The sequence below is a fragment of the Hirundo rustica genome, chromosome 4 (genome assembly GCF_015227805.2).
Source record: "Hirundo rustica isolate bHirRus1 chromosome 4, bHirRus1.pri.v3, whole genome shotgun sequence".
Lineage (NCBI taxonomy): Eukaryota > Metazoa > Chordata > Aves > Passeriformes > Hirundinidae > Hirundo > Hirundo rustica.
Window position 1 is genome coordinate 12963937 of NC_053453.1, and position 20549 is coordinate 12984485.

Here is a 20549-nt window from a genome sequence, read left to right on the forward strand (position 1 = left end):
ATCCATGGTGAAAACATTTGAACATGTATTTCTTTCACTGGAAGTAATTTACTAAACACTAGAACTGGTTTCTGTTCTGTGGAACTTTGGTGTAATGACTTTATATACATAATACATTAAATAGGAACCATGTGTCATTCTTTTTGGTAATAGATATAGCTTAAAAATATGGTCTTAATCAGAATCTCCTTAAGTGGAGTAAAGACAAATTCAGAGTAAACTGGGAAGAGTAAGTTGCAAATTCTGTATGTTAAAAAAGGCACGAAGAGCTTAGTGAATCTTTTGATGTATGAAGCAGAAGGGTAGTGGGTTCTCATGCAAGGAAGTTAGTCTGAGAGCACGATGTGACATCTCTTGATATTAGCTTTACTAGATCAGTATAATGGTAAAATTCTGCAGTTCCAGGAGAAACTATAGAGTCCCTTGTAACTAGAACCAGCAGAATTACTTCAGCACAGGACCTTTTGCTGACCTGTGTCGTCATCATCTTCTCTTGGCAGAAGCATTTTTTTAATATCACCTTTATAGTTGGTAGTAGCTCAGTACTCTGTAAATTCTACTGCAGATGTGGTGAAATACCTTCAGTTAATCTCTGCCTTTTTTTTTTTAACCAATTACATGGTAGATCTTACGGAAATACAGTGCGTTGCCTAGAAACTGTGAGAAAGAAAACAGGTAAAACTTCCTTTCTAATGTTTGTTTGTGGGTTTTTTTTCCCCCTTAGGTGTCCTTGTTAGAATACCGTAAGAGGCAACGTGAAGCTCGAAAAAGTGGCTCAAAGACAGACAACTTCCCCCTGGTTACTGTATCTCCTCATGCTGCCGGTGGAGGAAATACAAGTAGTAATAATGGTGCTAGTGATGGGTATAACAACAGTGGTGAAAATGGGGAGCAAACTGATAACACTGCAAGCCTGCCTTTACCACTGCCAGCTACTGTTTATAATGCAGCTCCAGAAGACACTGGCAACAACTGTGCAATTAAGGAATCTTCCTCCAGTGAGAAGAGTGAACCAGAAGTTCAGTGGTAAGCCACAAAACTACAGAACTAAAGTTTGGAAGAATTGTTTATGTAAATCTAAATCTCTGGTATTTGAAATCTATTTTTCATTAAGGCTGTTGTTGCCGGTTTCTGACTAGAAGCCCTTCTTCCAGCTTAGTAAAGAGTTGTCTTTTTTCCTCAGACATACAGCAGACACTTCATAATGATTTGAATACATGAAGAATTCCCCATAAGATATTTATTATGTTATTTTAATTCTGCTTTAATGGCGAAATAGGTATTGGTTTGAGCATTTGTGTCCTTGTATTTCCACTGCTTTGTTTGTGAGCTGGAGAGAATTTTTCATGTTAAATCTCAAAGCCTTTCCAAAAGTACTGTAGGGGCACATAAGGTGCAACAGGAGAATAATCTATACTGATTAGCAAAGGCTTCTGGAAGACCTCAGGAGGTCTGGTTTTCAGTCATGTGGCTGGAACTTGTGTGGGATGTTTGCTGTTGCTGAACTGCCCTGTGCAGGGCTGAATGCAGCCTGGCCAGCAGCTCCTGCTCAGGTGGGAGCATTGTTGGTGATTGCTCAATGGTTCCCTCGTTTGCAGATCATATGGCAGTGTGTGCAATGCCAGATTTTCCAGACAGCCCCAGATCCTGAGGAGAGGTGGAGTGTAGATGGGGAGGAGACAGAGTGACTTCAGTCTGCGTAAAACACTGCACAGATTTTTCACTGAGTTGTTGATGGCTTTAAAATAGATGGTCAACTGTGGTGACACTGTCTCCAAAACATTATTAGTGCAAAATAAATCCTGCAGATGTTCTTCATGCTGTAGTGAAGGCCTAACTGTGGTGGGGATGAACCATGGACTTAGGAGTTGAATGTGCTTCTGCTCAGATTCTCCAGCTATTCCAGAAAAGAAGATTTTGTAAAGCTGGTTGAAGGGAGAACGTGAGTGCAGTCTTCAGCGTTCCACTGAAAAGTGGCTGTTAAGTTCACTGTGCAGAAGCTACTGCACTAAATTGTGGAAACAGGCTAAACAGGGAAGAATTTATTACTCAGATTTTGCAGTAACCTTGCAGAGCAGCAGCAAAACTTACTCCAGCAGTATTGTGAAGTGATGCCCTATGTCCTTGCCAGAAAGGAAAATAGTTTTGTGGAGTGCTGTCACTTAGGATGTTCTTGGTCAGGTTGTGATGGAGAGATGTGACTGTCACTGCATGCCCACTCTCTGGCAATTCAAGTGTAGACACTTAAACAGAGGTCATTTGTAGTGGTACACAATTTACAGCTGTGCATCTGCTATTAAAGAGCAGATTCTTAACAACAAAGATATCTCCAGTTCTGGAATAAGACAGTTTTCTGTAAATTGAGACTATGAACTGTGACCTTTATTTTTTTACTTTTCAGTTGTTTAGACAAAGAAAAGCCCACATATCTACAGATACTTCCTTAATAAGAAGAAATGTCTGGTTTTTTCAATGTAACAGGGTTGCAGGAAATCACTGTATTTAAAGTGAGAGAAAATAGATACAAACCACTTAAGTAATAATATTCCTTATGCACAGCCAGTTACGTGGTGGTTATATGCAGCCAACACTGTAAACTTTGTCTGACTCGGTATTTGCATATACGTAGTCCTAAATTTGGTCCACAGGAGTACCTCGTCTTAAATTTAAAATGGACTTCTCTTGCAGGACTGCATCAACCTCTGTGGAACAAGTGAGAGAACGAAGTTATCAGAGAGCTTTACTTCTCAGTGATCATAGGAAAGACAAGGACAGCGGTGAGTTGATTTACCGTTTTGAAGATACATAAATCTAACCAGTTCCCCCATGGTAATCTGTAATAATTCTAATACTGTGTTTGGGTCTGCTTCATCTGTAGGGGGAGAATCACCTTGTAGGCCATGCTCACCGTCTCATGTTCAGTCTCCATCTCATTCAAATCTCATTTCCCAGTTGCAGCTTAAGGTCCCTTCTTTCACTGAAATGACGGAAGGTCAGTAAGCAGATGACCTTGTATGACACTTGACATATTCAATAGTCTAACAACAGCTTTAATAGCTCTTTTAAAGTCAAATATAAACTGTTTAGTGATCTCTGCAAAAGATTTCATTTTCCCACCTTGATACTTATCTCGGCTTTATTTCTGTAGAACCTGATTCTGAAAATCCAGAGCCAACTTCTGAATGTCCGTCCCCAGATACTTCACAAAAGACTTGTAAGAGTCCATCGAAAGCAAGCAAGGTAATGCAAGGTGTTTGCACAATATGCACAGGAATAGCTCCATCCGTGATTTACCTTCAAAAATGTTAATTGTAGGATTTACTACTTTGGTGACATACACGTGTTCCTCTGTCTGTGCAGCAATTTAACATAGACATTTACAAGAATATTTATCCCTGCACACTAAAAAGTGGGTTTATATGCTATGCTTTCAGTAGCTGTATGTGTTTATGGGTGATCTTAGACTGTAGACAGAGAAGAGATTGGATCTGCACTGTTCTGAGGTGAAGAATGCTGAAGAACTGCCACTTGAACCAACAGCAGTGATGTGATTTACCCTTGATGGGAGGTTGCTCTTGCTCTGCCAGGGTTTGGCAGTCAGGGCTCTGATAGTATGGAGAAGGATGTTGAGTAGTTGCTGTATTAAAGGAAGTAATTCAGGTTGTCGTACTTAGTCTGTTTATTTGTACTACCCCAGCTATAAAAGGTTAAATCCCTCTAAATATTTCTTGGTTTCTCTTACGTGGTCTTCTCTGGAATTACTTCTTTCAGATTCAGAAATCTAAAACTTAAAGAATGGATTCAGACTTTGATGTAATGGATCATATTTCTATTACCATTTTAAAATACACTTTAATAGTCTTTGATTTGGAAGAATTATTAATATATACTTGCTAAAAAGAGTGCCTTCTTAAGCTTACTCTGTTACTGATTTTTTTTTCCACACCAAATATATATCCTGTACCTCAGCACTTTTTTTAAAATCTGGGAGGAGAGTGTTCTCAGATGCTCTTTTTTGTTTATTGCATGCGTGGTTGAGTATTTTTGAACATTGAGCACTGACTGCCTTTCTTTTCATTCCAGCCCTCTTCACCGAGTCCTGTAGTTTCAGCACAGCCACTTGGGAAAACACCCACAAAACCAGATTCGCACTGGGAAACTGCAGCTAATGCACCTGAGACTGAATGTGCGAATCATCCAAAATCTGAGCTGCAACAGAAACAGCTGACAAACAGCGTCCAAGCACTTTCAAAAAATCACCCATCTCAGTCGCATCTGCGCAGCTCCGCTGAGCAACTTTCACATTCACAGAAGTTGCCTTCCGCACCTTTGAAGCTGCATTGCCCCCCTTCGCCTCATGTAGAAAATCCCCCCAAGTCTTCTACCCCTCATCCACCTGTGCAGCACGGTTACCTTTCACCAAAGCCTCACTCACAGCAGCTGGGATCTCCATACAGACCTCATCACCCGCAGTCACCTCAAGTCGGAACGCCCCAGAGGGAAACACACAGAAGCTTCTACCCGGCAGCACCAACCCTCCAGCCCAGTAATCAGGCGCAGGCTAGCGGCCCCCTCTTCACTCAGACAACATCGGGACAATCCTCAGCTTCCTACAGCCAGTTTAACCAACAAAATTTGAACAGCAATGCGCCGCCTCCCCCACCCCCTCCACCCCCTTCTTCTACTTACTATCAAAGCCAGCAGCCCTCTGGAAACTTTCAGAGCTACAGCCAGCTGAAGGGCAGCATACCCCAACAGACTGTGTTTTCATCTGGACCAAATCAAGCACTTCCTGGCACTGCGGGTCAGCAAACGGTGCCAGGACACCACGTAGCCGCAGGGCATTTTCTGCCCTCTCAGAACCCCAGTATTCATCACCAGGCATCATCATCTGCTGCTCCTCCTCCTCCCCCACCCCCGCCCGCTCCAGGCCCCCACCTCGTCCAGCAGCAAAGTACTCATCAGCAGCACTCTGTAGCACACGTCGTCGGTCCGGTTCACGCCATGGCAGTGGCTCCTGGGTCGCACATTCATTCTCAAGCTGCTGGTCACCATTTGCCGCCACCGCCTCCGCCGCCGGGTCCTCTCCCCCACCACCAACCTCCCCATCCTTCGACGGGACACCAAGGTTTGCAAGCACAACACCAGCACGTTGTAAACTCGGCTCCGCCTCCCCCGCCGCCCCCTCCCTCCAACGTTCTGGGCTCGGGGCACCACCCCGCGCCGGCACAAGGGTTACACCACCCCTCTCACCAAGGACCCCCCCATTTCCCTGCCGGCGCTCACACGAGCGTCTCCTCCTATTCCTCGCAAGCCCCGCATCACACGACGTTAGGACCCGGACCTCAACATCAGCCTGCTGGCACAGGACCTCATTGCCCACTCCCTGGCCAGGGTCCTCACATCCAACCTCAAGGACCAAACAGTATTGCAACACCTACTGCTTCCGGGTTCTGCCCTCACCCCGGCTCCGTGAGCCTTCCCCACGGAGTGCAAGGGCAGCAGCAGGCCTCGCCCGTGCCAGGACAGATCCCCATTCACAGAGCACAGGTGCCGCCCACCTTTCAGAACAATTACCATGGGTCAGGGTGGCATTAAAACAGACCCCTTTAGTTAGAAACATTTTTAAAATGTTCTGTAATATAAACTGTGTATATTTAATATGTACCTATTCGAGGTACTTTTTAAAGCTTGTACATGATACTTTGTATAAAAGCAAACACCAGTGCTCTTCCATTGTATCCTTTCCATTTTTTGCTTTTTAAAATTCCTGAAAACGTGCTGTTAAGCCAGTATTAGGTATTTCTTTTTATTTTGTAAGTGGACATTCCAGCTGTTTTTTCTGGCAGTAGGTTTGATGCTGCATAATGTTTAAAACTTTATTGTTGCAGTTAAATTCATTTAGTGAAAGTTTTCTATATTACTTTTATACATATGTAATTAAATAAGTACACAGGCTAAGTGATGGCACTAACAAATTTTTTTTCCCATTTTCTGTCAACAGTTTTTTGTGTGCATAGATAGGAAACAATGCAATACAGATTTTTATAGTTTCGGTGTGGACATGGCTTTTTGTTTCATCAGTTATTTGCAGAAATTGTAATTTAATGTATAGACTGTTTCTAATGTCTCGGACGAGTGCTGTAAATACTGTATTTCTTTCGCTTGTAAAGTTGCTTAAAGCTTCTTTCATTTGATATAGTATTGTATATAATAAGTCTTTTGCAAAAAAAAAAAAGTGTGATCTTTGTGAAAGTAGTACAGTATATGATCTTTAATTTTTTTTTAATATACTGTCACATTGCAGCACTGGTTGGGCATTTTAATTCATGTTAATAAATCACAATTATGTCAGTTTTACCTGCTTGTCCTAAAAGGGTGCTGTATCAGCACGAAAGTGGCCTTAAGTCTCTGATCTCCCCTGCTCCCTGTGAGGCTCTTCACGTCTCTGCAGTTTCCATCTGTGGCTTCATTTCTGTAGCAGAGACAGATGTGGAACAGGCTTGAGGAGGGGGATTCTTTCCCCTGCTCCATTTAGAGGAGCTCAAGCACAGCGGAGTCCTGGCTCTGGTTTCCGACATGGTAATCAGGGGCGCTGATGGGTATTGGTATGCTGGAGGTGTTCTGACCGTGGTTACAGAGCAGGGAAGCACCTGCCTGCTGCACCACCGTCTATTTCCCTTCTCTCGTGCCTCCTCAGGGCCCCCTCCCCTTGGGGTGTAGGGGGGAGCTGAGGGGGTGCTGCTGTACTGGGGCACAGAATGTTACAAACTGTAACGGGGCAGTGATTTAGTGGCCAAGCTGGTGCTGTTGTGCTCACTGGTGCAGTTACTCTCTCAGGGATGAGGGCCTCCTTCCATCTCGGCAGTAACTGCGCAGTCCTCACACAGCAGGACCGTGCTCAGTGGCTCCACCTCAGACCAGAGAGGAGAAACCAGTGTGTGAGGAAAGCTGAAACGGCTGCTCTGACCCACTAAAAAAAAGTGGTAATTCTTTATAATATGTAAAAAAGAAAAAGGCAGCCACTTTAAAGTCTAATTTGATTCTAACTACTGAAAAATCTTGCCACTCACTTCAAGTCATACACTAGAAGTGCTTTCCTGAACACCTGCTGGCTCTGCGGAACACACACCGGAGTTCACATTTTACACTAGCATGTGGAGTGGAAGACAGCATTAGGTTATCAAAAACACCAAAAAACCCAACCCACCCTCTCTACAGTTGCTCAGACACTGACTTGGGAAAAAATGCGCATCACCCTGTCTAGCCTAGCATTCAGATCTGGTTGTCTGCCCGCTTCCAATACCTCCACGAAGTGACAAGATCATTTCAAATACAAGAGAACATAAAATACCCAAGGGTACTTGGCAAGGTCTTAGTGCCGTATAGGGAGCTGCTGCACTGGGGAGCAGAACGAGGCCTGGGCAGGGCTCCCCAGTGCCGCCACAGCACCAATGCCGGGCAGAGGGCAGAGCTGTGCCAGCCGTGGGCTGCCCCTGGCACTTCATTCTAGTGCCAGCATTTTCTGTGTGTTCAAGAACACCTTTGTAACTGGTTTTAGCAACCAGGAACTACAGAGCCGGGCTGGGTGTGAAGCTGAACGTAATTTTTACCTCCAGCAGGAGTCCATTGTGGCATGGTCCCGAGCAGCGTTGTCCTTGCAGCCACTAAAAGCAGTTCGGGGATGAGGGTGAAGGCACACGGAAACCCAACTGTACGGGGGCCTCAGCACCGGACCGGTTTCCCCAGACCAGAATTTGGCATTGCGGTGCCTTCCTTGGCAGTTCTGGAGGAGCGGCTGCCCCAGCCCTCGGGACAATCGTTCCCTTAGTTACAGGACTTGTTACAGAGACACTGGTAGGAAAGACACGCTTCTTTGGTCACATTTCACCCAGCAAACCACTCCCACCAGCCCCTCCTGCCACAGCACCCTGGCGCTGCTCTGACCCGCACCAGGTGACGTGTTTCATAAATGAACGTGGGAAGCTGCCTTTCTCTGGCCAGGACAGGCCAGCCCCCACCTCCCACCCCTCCAGCACCCCCACAGCTGAGTCGGGGCTAGGCAAAGATTCCAATGACCAGCAACACTGTCTGAAAAAACAAAACACTTTAATTAGACAACTGCAAGCACCTCAAACAACTGGTTATTGTTACAGCATGGGGCTATCTTCTCACAATCTAGTTATTGCAAAGGCATGTGAATAATTTTTATATGGACAAAGTCAAGAAAAAAGTGGCACTGTAGTTACATGAAGATCAGGAGTAAGCTTACATTCATCCCACTGACTTCTAAAAGAGGCCCAAACACACCTCCGTACTGTACATTCTAAAATCTGTATTGCCTATAAGCTTCAGCCTATGCAGCCTTTTTTCCTAGGAAACACATAATTGTTGCGTGCAACTTACGATGGGCAGTCGTATATCTACGATGGGAAAGAATAAAGCTAGTGCAATTTGTTTTAGAAACATGTAAAGCTATGAATGGAATGAGCATGATCTTGCTTCTTGGATTATTTTACCCACTGCACTGTAAATATCTGCAGCTATATCCTTCCTTAACTGATGCCAAGCACACACTTTTATTATAAAAGATCAGTAATTCTACACAGAGAGTGGTTCTCATGCTCTACTTTTAATTCTTTTTCTTAAGGTATAGTACAACTTACAGTGCTTATAAAAAGGCAACACCATATGGTACCATGTCTTCACTATCACATTGTAAGGGAAATTGCTATTTTTCTTTTCTTAAAAGCACTTAAAATAGGCAAAAATTCTAAAAGGGAGTGCTAAATGATAATGCATACTTTATTAGAAAGAAGTCTAGCCTTCCTTTAAAGTGCCGTTTGGGGAATGAAATCCTGTAAACCAGAGCCACTTTGTTTAAAACCCAATGAACAGGAACTGCTACAGAATAGAAAGTTTACACAATTCCTTAAAGCGGTTTAAAGTCCACTACATGCAATTGGTTTGCTATAAAGCTCTCTAAAACTTAGGTCGCTTTACTCTGAAATTGAGTCCCCAGTCCCATATTTAAATGGAAATAAACATTTACAGGGTGCATTTACATACACTATAATACAGAATGACATCCCTTTGCCAGAAGATAAAATTGTACAATTCCTCGCCGTAACTCAGTTCTGACTTGATAAATTTCTTACACTCGTAAATTATATAATATGCATCAGCTAAAATATTTTTTTTTCCATAAATAGTTACAAAACTTGCCAAAACACATGGGGGGAAGTTTCTTTTGTTCAAAAATCTGACATCTGAATGTCGCACAACACAAGAAACAATGCTTAAAGACACGTTAAGTGTTTTCTGAAGAAAGTGGGTGAGTAAACTACTAGCTGAGGACAAAAAGACTACCCTTCCCCAAGAACACAGTGCACAAAAAGCAAAATGTCAAACAGTACCTCAAGCAAAATAAAGGTCTGAGGATTGAAGCCAGCTCACGTGTGATCCTGCTAAAGATTTTGTGACAGTCACCATATAGGTCCAACGCATTGGAAAGTGGTTGCTGGCTTTTTTTTCTTTTTTTTTACAGCTGGAAGATTCTGCTAAGAATTCAGCCACGGATGCCTAAGGCATTCCCCAGCTGAAGCGCGTTTCTCTGGAACCATTTCTAGCATGGGGATCAGGAAATCTGTAAACTGTGCAGCATCTTCATGAGGCCAACCATACTTCTCCACAAGCACATCAAAAAGACTCCAAGGTTTCAACTTGGTAATGTGTCGGAGTTCTCCTGCAAACAGAAATATTAATGCCATTAGAAAAACACCTCGTTAGTCCTGTCTACGACTAATCCCCGCTTCGTTTTTCTCCCGCTCTGCATTCACAGCGCCTTGACCGGGCTGGGAATCACTGTTACGGAAGGGCAGCGCACACCAAGCTTGCTCGAGGTCCTCAAAGGAGACGAGTACGTTCCATGTCAAAGCCAGAAACTCTTCCCACAGCCATCAGTGCGTTACACCTGGACTCCACTGGTTCTTCCTGTCTTCGCTCTCTCGTGCACACAGGCACTCGCACTCACCACGGCCAAACCACACTGCAGGCCTCTCCTCCTTCATCAGCCAAGGAACCCAAATTTCACAGAACCTGCTCCAATCCCAAGATGGAGGTCTCAGAAACACAGGCCCTTGCCTCGCCACGTGGCATTTGCCAGCAATGCAGCAGAGCACTGACTCGTTCCTAACCAAGCCAGGCAGAGGTCTGGCACTCCAGAGATTCTGCTCCATCTCCCAGACAAAGACTCCCAGAAAGCCTGGTCCCAATCTGTCCTGAGGGAAGCACCTGCTGCTGCCCAGGCCTCTTTCACTGAACCACCAAAACAAGTGGTGGCAGCAGCTGCAGGACTGGAGTTCCCCCAAGAGGAGCAACTTCTGCCAACCTGGCAATGTGTCCCAGACCAAAAGGAAGGAGGTGAGAACTGTTCTGCCATTCAAACCAGCAACACTATCCAGGTCTGTCCATGGGTCATCCGGCATGGTGGCGAAGACTTCCATTTCCTGCTCCTCCACTGTGTAGGAACGAGGCCCAAAGGCATGAGATGTGCCACGAGGTACATGGTGAAGGGATTACTGTGGGCACGAGAGGGACGAGCAGCTTGAGGCTGGATGACCTCACTGCTGCCATCAGGAGGGAGCAATACTGAGGTGTCACCTTGCAGAGACACACGGCCTTTGCAATCCAGGCTCTCAATATCCCTCATTTATACGTGGTGTGGCTGCCCCCTCACCACTCATGACAGCAACAACAGGGAATTTGACTACACTCACACCTCCACTTCTCCCAGAAGTATAAATGTGACATTTGGAATCCTCCTTGGAGAGGATGAGAATAGGACCCCACCTTGCAGACAAGTCAATGGGCTTGCTCCTCTCTCCTCCCCAAAGAAGGGACACCTCTTTGGTAGCATCTGCCTTCTGACTGTGTCAGATCACAGCCAGGAACACCTGTATGTAGTGCACTTACACTCTGTAGATCCAGGGCATTTATCACCAACACTCTAATGAATCTAAGGCCTCTTGCTTCAACAAACTACACTAGCCATGAACGTGTGTGAGAAAATTCTTACTCAATGTGACCAGACTTTAGAGTGCCTGATCTGTTCTAATCAGTAATTAAGCCCTGTCACACCCAGACCCTCTGATCTCTGGGGACCTGCTGAAACAAAAGGGCAGTTGTTTTCTGCCGTAATTTTACACTTTAATGCAACCCACAGCCATCTCCCTTCTTCTCGAGCAGGTGCATGTGCCAGACAGTCTCCATGGGACACTGCAAAAAGCACTTGAGAGAGCCCTGTGGTGCTGCTGCACTGAGGAGAGTGAGGGGGTCTCACCCCACACTGGAGGCTGAACAGGCTCCACAAGCTCACTTCACCACCCGGGATGGGGGCACCAGGACACACTACTCGTAAGCCAAGTGCTTGGTCAGAGCGGTGCTTGCTCCTGGCTGTAACCCACTGCCCACAAAATGCCATCAGACATCAGCTCACAGGCCAGAGTTTCTGCACATCCCTGTGACTAGAGAAGTTCCAGGGCAGGAGAAGTAACCCGTGTCTGTCCGACTGCCCCACCCAGGGCTGAACATCTCAGTGCAATGGATCAAAGGCCCCAAAGGCTCAGCAGGCCCAGTTTCTGCTGCCTCAGCCCTCAGCAGTAGGTCCTAGGCAGGGTGCAGTGCTTGAAAAAGCAGAAAAGGTCCTCAAAAGAGCAAGCGTGCAAACAATCCATCAGCCACGAGCTGCAGGAAGAGTCCTGCCTAGTAACAGGAACTCAAGGGGTGCTGCCCACAGCGAGCAACGCCAGCAGAGGCCACGTCCTGGTTTATGTGTGAGCACCCACAGTACAAGCATGTCCCATCAGTACCCAGAGACACAGAAAGGCTCTGCTCTGGGCCCACAACTGCCCCACAGAACAGGAGGGACAGCACATCTTGGAGGAGCATATTCATTTCCAGGCTCACTCTCAGTCCTTTAAATCTTTGTGCAACCCTGAAATTTAACTGCTGAAAATCTTAGCTATTGGAAAGTTTCCAAAAGTATTGGTGACTACTTAAAACAACAGGTAGTAAATTATATAACAGGAATGCATGAACCCAAATACTGCCCAAAAGTGACAGAAAAGGGACTTGTTACTGACTGCAAGCAAAAAATTACTAAAAAAACCAATCATGTCCATGGTTTCACCAGCTCCCAGCGTTCACTGCAAAGGCTGCTGTAATCATGTACCAAATAAGGCTTAGCTCTGAGGGAGGGTGGGCGTGTGTTCCCATCCAGCACTGTCTGTACCTCTGCACTCACATTTTGTCATTTCCAGCATCTTTCCTCCCTCAGATCAGGAAAGGTGGGATGGCACCATGAGGCTCCTGGTGCCACTGTGGAAGGAGAGTTCTTGCCGTTTGACTGCTCCTCATTTTGTGTATGCTCATGCTAAGGCCAGTGCATACTCAGCACTTTTTCTGCTAAGGGAACAAACTATTTTAGCACTGTGGCTGAAGTTTTCCACAAGAAGTTCTGTGAAGATTGTAAAAGCACTTAAGCAGGTAGGATACAGTAAAAATTATCTGTGTGGAGGCTACTCCGATTAATGCTTCAGTTTTCAGTAGGGATCATGATGCTAACTATGGAAACAAAATAAGGTAAGTAAAAAACACCACTCAGGTGAAAAAAAAGTCTTAAGAAATAATTTTCCAGTGGGTCCTCATTTCCATCCTAAAGCATGAGAGTAGCACAGGAAATGGAGGTGCCTGCCAACACATATTTTCATCTAGTTCAAAATGTTTGTACCACGTAGTTGGCGGAGAGCAAGGCTGTATCTGTATATAAGGGAGAAATTTAAAAAGCACAAGCCCCACCAGTCTGACACCATCTGTATTCAGGGCATTAGCATGAATTTTCAAAGAAGTGCTAAAAACGTAATACTGAGAACTTCCTCAGAGAAGCTCTTTATTTGGATTTTGATAGGGAAGCACACAGGAGATAATCCGCAGAGGACAACGCAGTTGTCAGAGCTGTAAAGCTCCTGTTGCCAAAGCAGAGGCAGCAATGATCCCTCTGAAAAATGGAATGTTAAGCCAGAAGGAAATTACTAAAAAAAATTTCTGAAGGACCAGGGGGGAAAATGCTATTTAAAGATTTCTCTGCTGACCGTAATACAAAAAACTAGCGCTAGTCTATAAAATTCATCAAAGACAAATTTAAGATGTGTCACTAGGCAAGAAGAGGATGGATTACTGACAGTAAGACACGGGCGATGTGAAGGACCGGGGAAGCAGCAATGAGATTTCATCTGCTGCTACACAGCCATGACGTGATCCTGAGAATTACTGCAAGGGCTGGTGGTGCAGCAGGTGAAGCGAGGAGCGTGGAGGAGCCCTCCCTTCCTTCCAGGAGGGTAAATGAGCAGCACCACAATGACTGCTTCTCATTGTTCAGCTTCCAAAGGGCAAAGCCAGCACCTGGCCAGCACCGTGCACAGGTTTAGCTCACAAGGAAACAGGATGTAGCAAATGCCAGAAGAAAAATAGATCTAGGAAAAATGAAAGGTTTTTATGTTTTAATGCCAAAACATATTAATAATTTTTGCAGTCAAAACAGCTTCCATGAAGACAAGGAAGAAAAGGACTCCCTGGAATTATGACCTGGCTCAATCAAGATGAAACCCCATAAAAATATGTGAGCATATGTGTTATAGAGTAAAAAGTAACTAACAAATGCTTTTCTTCTTTTAAATGCATCCTCCTATTTCAATGTCTAAAACTGCTTCAGGAAATTACTGAGAAACTACTTGATCCTGGAAACTCTTTAAGTTAGTAACATCTCTCTTTTTGTGCCTGGGAGTTCAGTAGCACAACTCTAACGTTCAAAGCATCTCTCCGAGGTCAAACTTGCTCATGGACAGGAGCAAAACTCAAATTACGATTTCTTGATTTTCACCCAAGACTGATGTTTTCCAAACAGGAGCTCAACAGGAAGAGTTCTAAGCCTGCCCTTAAGACCACAGTGAGAAATTCTCCCAAGAGCCTCAGGCCTGTACCATGAGGCTTCTGATCTCCAGTGCTCAAGCCACAAGTACAAAATGCAGCAGCTTGCTGGCCCATTCTGAGGCCTATTCCTCATGCCCTGCTAGCCCACCACACACAAATCCCAGCTGGGGACAGCAGAGGCTGGCAGTACTGGGGTGGCCAGGGAAAAGGGTGCCTGATGCAAAGGAAAGATGCTCAAATAAGCAGGACACTTGCCACCTCCAGTTTTCTTCCACAAAACATTTCAGTTTCCCCAACTTGCAACACTAGAATAACTGGTATGATCTGAAAATGAAAATGCAGCTTGGTTTGTTACTCCTTTGTCTTGCATTTGAGATTCTCTGGTTTATGCAGAAACAGGTGGAATCCTGTCTACTTAATCTTCCACAGCAAACTTGCATTTGTACCTTGTGTGGCTGGCGAACCAAATCCCACGCTGAGGATTTAAGAGGCAGCCCCAGTGCCTCTGAGGAATGTCACTGACATTCAGGCCCTAGAGGACAGCAGTGACACTCTGCAGTTGAAGACGCTCATGGAAGCACCAGAGACTCTCACATCACAGGAATTACACAAACGGCCCTCTCCTGTGCACTGCCAATGCTGCAGTTACTGAGTAGGTCTATGACATTAGAAAATGCCAACCTGTCTGCTGAAGGTGAAAAGCAGGAATGTGAGATACACTCCAGCAGCTGCAATCCCTGTCTGGAGGTGCTGCAGGGTATCTCATGCCCAGCCCTCTTACTGCTTCATACATTTCCAGACCTTTGGGCCTCGAGTTTGTCCATCTCAGCTACCGGGAGACTGTTCAAAGCCTGCAGACACAGCCCCTCTCTCTGCCTGCCGTGGCAGCCAGCTCCTGCAGCTCACTGCCTGCTGTGCAGGGAAGCACTCGTTTTAAAGTCATCCTCTGCAAATTTCACTGGCTTTCCCCCAGCTCTTACATGGTGAGTGCTGGCAAACAACAGCTCTGTCTTCAGCTTATCCACTGACTTCCTGATTACGTAAAACTTACTCCACACTCAAAAGCCCCAGGCTTCAGCCTTCCCCAAAGGGCAGCTGCTCCCTCCCAGATCATCACTGCTGCCCTTCTCTGCACTGCACCGCCACTAAGAGCCTCCTGGAGGACATGGAAGCACAGCGAGGTCCCTGCTGGAGCAGGAATATCCAGCACAGAGCAGCCCTCGTGCCTGGGAGGGTGAACCACTGACTGTGTCGTGCCTCACAAGCCCGAGCTCCCGGAGCCGCCGGCTCAGCCCCGGGACACCGACACCTCAGTGCAGCAGGGCAATGCAGAGCTCTGCTCCGCTGCAAATGCCCTCCCCAGCTGTGCCAGCCCTGGGTGCTCCCCCAGCACGTAAAACAGGATGCTCCTGACAGAGCCTGCCCCTCCGTACAGCACAGTGCCGTCACACGCTGGGGGATGAACGACAACTGAGGCATCTCCACATTGCCCCACGAGTCAAAATCCTGCCCGAGAGAGCAGCCTGTGGCAAGCTCCATCGCTTGGCACACACCCATCTGCTCTGCCTGCTCCCTGGGTGTGACAGCAGCCACACTCAGCTCAGTGTCCACTGCCCAGGCATTCCCTTCCCACCCCTGCCATTCCTTACCAGTAGCACCTGCTGGACCAGCAGCTAGCATCCAAAGCTGCTGACAGATTAGGAGCTACCTCGAGTCCTCAGGCTGACACGAACATTAGCCAACAGATTCACACGGACACTTGTTAACATCCACGCTTTGCTGAGTACATCCCCAAATGAATTTGAAATGGAATATTGAAATGAACACCACAAATTGTGGCTTTTCCCAGAAAGCCAAGTTTACACCAACGTTCTTCTTTAGTAAGAGCTCTCCATTTAAATGGATATGTTTCTTCAGTACCCGTAAATGAACATATTCTCCTTTTGGATAGTATTATGCTTTAAATTAGTGTTGCATAAATACCGTTACCTTTTTTGGTGAAAAACTCCTTGGAATATTTCCCCAACATAGCGTATTTTCGAGGGATTTTTCCCAGCAGTTCAATGATCAATGCTATGTGGTCTGCATTGGAGAACATTGCCAGCAAAACAGAAACATACAACAGTTTAATCAGTACATTGCATGCACACACTAACACCGGCCCGGTACAGACAGAAATAGATCGATCCTGGTATAAAACACAAATGCACACTGCTTGCTCAGTGGCTACTTTGGAAAGATGCTTTCAGCAAAACTTCCTTTGAGCGTCAGCTGCCATTAACCAGTTTTGCCATGTAATTTAAAATGTACCAATAGTTATTTTTCAAAACATTTGGGTAAAAAGAAAAAAACTGTCAGAGATTCCTGCGAATTTTGCCTTTCAAAATTAAAATTTTGTTGTGTGATTTCAGGAAATGCTTCTCGCTGGGACATGATGGAACCAGCAACAGCAATTCCACTTCTGTCTGCATCACGGCACCTTTCAAAAAGAAGAGGTACTACCTCTGCGATTGAAGAATTCCCGAGAATATTTTCCAGATAGAGCAAAGTGCCTTGGGATATTGCCTAGCAGCTCTATGATGTGTGCTATGTGGTCTATGAGGGAGAGAAAAAAAGGATACGGGAGTGGAAGGGGCAGGGAAAGGATGGGATAAAAAAGAAGAGGAAAGAAACTGGAATTAGTAAAAAATCAGAAATAGTTCAAATCAACAATGTTTGCAGCAAATCCATGCAGAGGTTTCCAGGAACAGCAGAGCTCTGGCATCATTAGTAGCATTTAGGAACAATGAATGATGCCCACATTACCACTGCAAAGAGCATTTACAAGCAAACAAGCATGAAAATGGACAGGTATACAGATGGAAGCAGGAGTTAACTCTGATTTAAAAAAAATAATTAGTAATTGCCTGATTCAAATAAAAATACACAATGTAAACATTATTCCAGTGTCACTCTTGTAAAGAGAATAATAGAATAAAAAGTTCAAATTCGTCGTTTCTTTTCTAAACTAAAACGTTGTTATTTTCAATCAGGTTTCCACACATATGCAATCTTACAAGAAGGGCAGTTTAATTCCTTCAGGCAGTTGTTAAGTAGATGAGTATCTGCAGAAGGGAGTTTTTGCCCACCCACTGCTAGTGGTGGAACTTAAAACTAAAAAGAAAAAAAATCATATTTATATTCTGGAGACAACGTGTACGAACAGTTTTACTCAAATACAAAACTTAAACCCCACTGTAAGCTCACTGGAAATTTCAGAGAAGGAGTATGAAAGTATGAAGAAACTCTTACAATACCTCAAAAAAGTCATACCTTCATCCCTGGAATAGTCTTCACCAGAGTGTGGTTCAAACAAGTAATCTCCAGTCGCCAGCTCAAACGCCTACAACACAACAGACACAGCCATGGGTAAGTCAGAAATAACGCTTTTGATCCTAAGATGTCAGCAGAACATCACAACTGTCTCAGAAGAGAGAGGGAATTCGCTCTCAAAGCTCCAGGCCCATGACTGCACCTGTCAGCGAGGAGAGGCCATCACTTACCTGGGGACATCGCTGCTGCAGCGCAGCAGCACCGACGCACGCTCTGCAGAGCCCCAGGGCTGGGGGCCACAGCAGCGTGCCCAGCCCCAGGCACTGCTGCCATGCAGGTGGGCTGAGGGCAGGAAATCACAGAGGGCTGCCGTGCAGCCCCCCTGCAGCCCCCCTCTGCTGCCACGCTCAGAGCAGCACCAGGCTGCCCAGGGAGCGGCTCCCAGGAGCCCGGCTGCGCTGCACTGAGCCAAGGATAAACACCATCTCCAGACTCGTGTGCCGTCAGGTGACTGCGCCAGGTATTTATAAACACCTCAGGTTAAGGTGTAATAAGAGCTATACATGTATCTGAGGGTGTTCAGCTGTCAGATTGCATGTGGCAGGCTGAACTAAAAAAGTCTGAATCACAAAAAAAAAATCCATTTATAACTATAACTGATCATTTGAATTATCTTCTTCCATGACTCTAAATCTTAAGAGTTTTCTTAAATACTTCAGTGATGGGAGTAAGCAGTGCGTAAATGGTGATGGGGAATCTACAACAGCCACCAGGACATCAGATCCCCTCAGGGCAGGCAATGCTTCCACGGGATGCACATTCCATGGGCTGCACATTCCCCCTGTGCTAGGTGAGGGCAAAACTGAATTTCTCTTTACGGGTGTAACGAATATGAAAAGCTGCAAAGGACTGAGGCAACTATGAGAGCCCCTACTTGTGTCCAGACATGGATTCATATGGTCTAATGTGTTAAACTATTCTCTTTCAGCTCTGGCTTACCAATTGCCCAAGCAGCCACAGGAATCTAATTCTTTCCAGGTGGTTTAAACATCAAACTATTTTCCATGCCCAAGACATGGGAAAACATCTGATCCAAAAAAGCATTCCAAAAACGAGGCAGAGCTTCCTGGCACAATTCTAGGATGGGATTTCACTCCATTAGAACATATACTACAAAATACTTGTCTCCTGAAAATAGACACTTTTCTGTTCCAATTTATAATCTGGAGTTGTTAAATCACCTGTAAATCTAGCCTATTTATGAGCTCTTGGCTTCTTCAAGCTGTGAACTGCAGTGTCATCCAAGTGGGCTACAGCCAACATAACTCATTGCAGTCACACATAGCAGCCAAGAACACAAGAACACCCCTTGTTGACATTTCTGCTGATCCTACGAACAGGCCTTACACTTCTAAAGTTACTGTCACTAATAAACAGTCATTCACTACGTTTCTTATTTCACCCTTAACTCAAGATTGACAGTCTTCATTTTACAGTTGAAAAAAATCTGAAGGACTTCATGAAACACCAGGTTTCTAAACAAATAAATGATCAGAGCAGCCAGTAGTGATCACTGCGAGAGAGCTCTAAACACAACACAGAGAACACTGTTTTTCTCCTGAGATGAGACAGAGCAGACCCAAGTGTCCTCTGTGTATCTCATGGCAATGCATTTATTCACAGGAAAACCTGGACCAGCTTTCCCAGGAGAGCACACACTGATGGAGCTGATTCCTGAGGACATTGAGAAATTCACTGCCATTACACACAGATCCCTGGAGAACACCAGAAATGTAGCTGAATTTAGCCACAAAGGTAGACTACACAAAAATATAGTTTCTGTCCCAAAAATGAAGTATTAATAGCCTATGTCTGTGTGGGACTAAAAAGATTAAACTAAAGAACTGTGAAAACTGTTTATAGAGAAGCACAAGAGGTAAGCATACTGCTGTGATACTCTGAATTTGAGATCAGTTTGTGCATTGCAAGAGCTGAAAGCTCTCATAGATTTGGGATATGCACACCATGCTCACGCTGAACAAAAACTAAAGCTTTTGAAAATGATGATGATGCTGCTCTTTTCCTTTTTGTACAGCTCTGACTCCATGCCCAGGATAGGCTGGGGCAGCAGCATTTCACACATCTGATTTTCTGACTCTCCCTAAAGGACTCTAAGAACAAAAACACTTCTGACTCTGATGCACACGAGGACAGCACCAGAGGCAGGTGCTGTGGTAAGTATTTGTAATGATGGTTCTTAGCATCCATGGAAGACAATGTCTCACAGGTTCATCTGTGGCAAACCTGGTAGTATGTTCCCAGTTATTTTCAGGACAGACTGCCTACACAGTGCAAGATAAATGAAATTAATTTGTCCTCATATAAAAAAGAACAAAACCCAGATCTAGGTTTTTATCATGAAGAATCAGTGTTAGAGATACATTAATAAACACATAAATAGCTGTAAGAAGCTAAAACACATCTCTGGATTGTATCAGTGAGAGTTGTTCTGCTCTTTAAACCACTGTCCAAAGGTGTGGCGCACTGAAGGCCGTGCCACTACCGAGGGGGTGCCGCTGGAAGAGCAGATCTCTGCTGCCACATCCTGAGAGCCACAGCTCTGGCACTGGAACCACTGCTGCTCTGGACTTCCTGGGCATTCTCCGTACTTAGCCACACTTTACACACACCTGTAGGCACACAGAACCCCCAGTCCCCACAGGAGAGGTCACTGACACTCTGTGATGACACGAGGACACCGAGATGTCAAGGGCAGCGCAGTGACCACAGGTCTGCTCTGCCCAGCTGTGACCAGCCTGGGGCCACCAGCCTGAGACACCCTGTTCAAGTGGAGAAAGGTCAGGGAGGACCTGGCCTCAGGCATTATAGGGGCTGAGCAGAGCATGCAGGAGGAGAGGCTGGCAGGGCTGGGTTTGCTCAGCTGGGAGGAGGGGAGAAAGGATTTATTTGCTGCACTCCACTGCCTGAAGGCAACAGTGGAGAAGAACAAGATACGCTCTTCTCCATGAAAGGACAACACAGCAGACACGGACAGCGAGATGGGAAATTCCAGTCAAACACGAGGGAAAAAATCCTTTGGTGAAGCTGCCTAAGCACTGGGACAGGCTGCTCAAAGGCTGTGGAAATGCCATCCTTACAGGTACATCCCGAGGTATGTACCCCTCAATTGGACAAGGCTATGAGTGACCTCATCTACTTTTGATAACAACCCTTGTTCAAGAAGCAGG

At 45.4% G+C, this 20549-nt stretch overlaps 2 protein-coding genes across 5 annotated transcripts in view; one reads left to right on the plus strand and one right to left on the minus strand.

Moving 5' to 3' along the window:
• KMT2E (lysine methyltransferase 2E (inactive)) overlaps window positions 1–6355 on the plus strand; it is a 56105-nt gene extending 49750 nt beyond the window's left edge. For 2 of the 3 annotated variants that reach the window (XM_040061128.2, XM_040061127.2), the window contains 5 exons: window positions 725–1026; window positions 2689–2777; window positions 2879–2992; window positions 3149–3240; window positions 4084–6355. In XM_040061128.2, coding sequence (XP_039917062.1) covers window positions 725–1026; window positions 2689–2777; window positions 2879–2992; window positions 3149–3240; window positions 4084–5598 — 2112 coding nt within the window. In that variant the 3' untranslated portion in view covers window positions 5599–6355. The remainder of the gene's footprint in view (window positions 1–724; window positions 1027–2688; window positions 2778–2878; window positions 2993–3148; window positions 3241–4083) is intronic. The other variant, XM_040061129.2, reaches the window with a different exon arrangement.
• A 1735-nt stretch (window positions 6356–8090) lies between these two features.
• The window catches only part of SRPK2 (SRSF protein kinase 2), a 130260-nt gene continuing 117801 nt past the window's right edge, over window positions 8091–20549 (minus strand). The window contains exons 14-17 of one of the 2 annotated variants that reach the window (XM_040061370.2): window positions 17302–17371; window positions 16492–16584; window positions 15979–16071; window positions 8091–9745 (exon numbers count right to left, since the gene is read on the minus strand). In XM_040061370.2, coding sequence (XP_039917304.1) covers window positions 9561–9745; window positions 15979–16071; window positions 16492–16584; window positions 17302–17371 — 441 coding nt within the window. In that variant the 3' untranslated portion in view covers window positions 8091–9560. The remainder of the gene's footprint in view (window positions 9746–15978; window positions 16072–16491; window positions 16585–17301; window positions 17372–20549) is intronic. The other variant, XM_040061372.2, reaches the window with a different exon arrangement.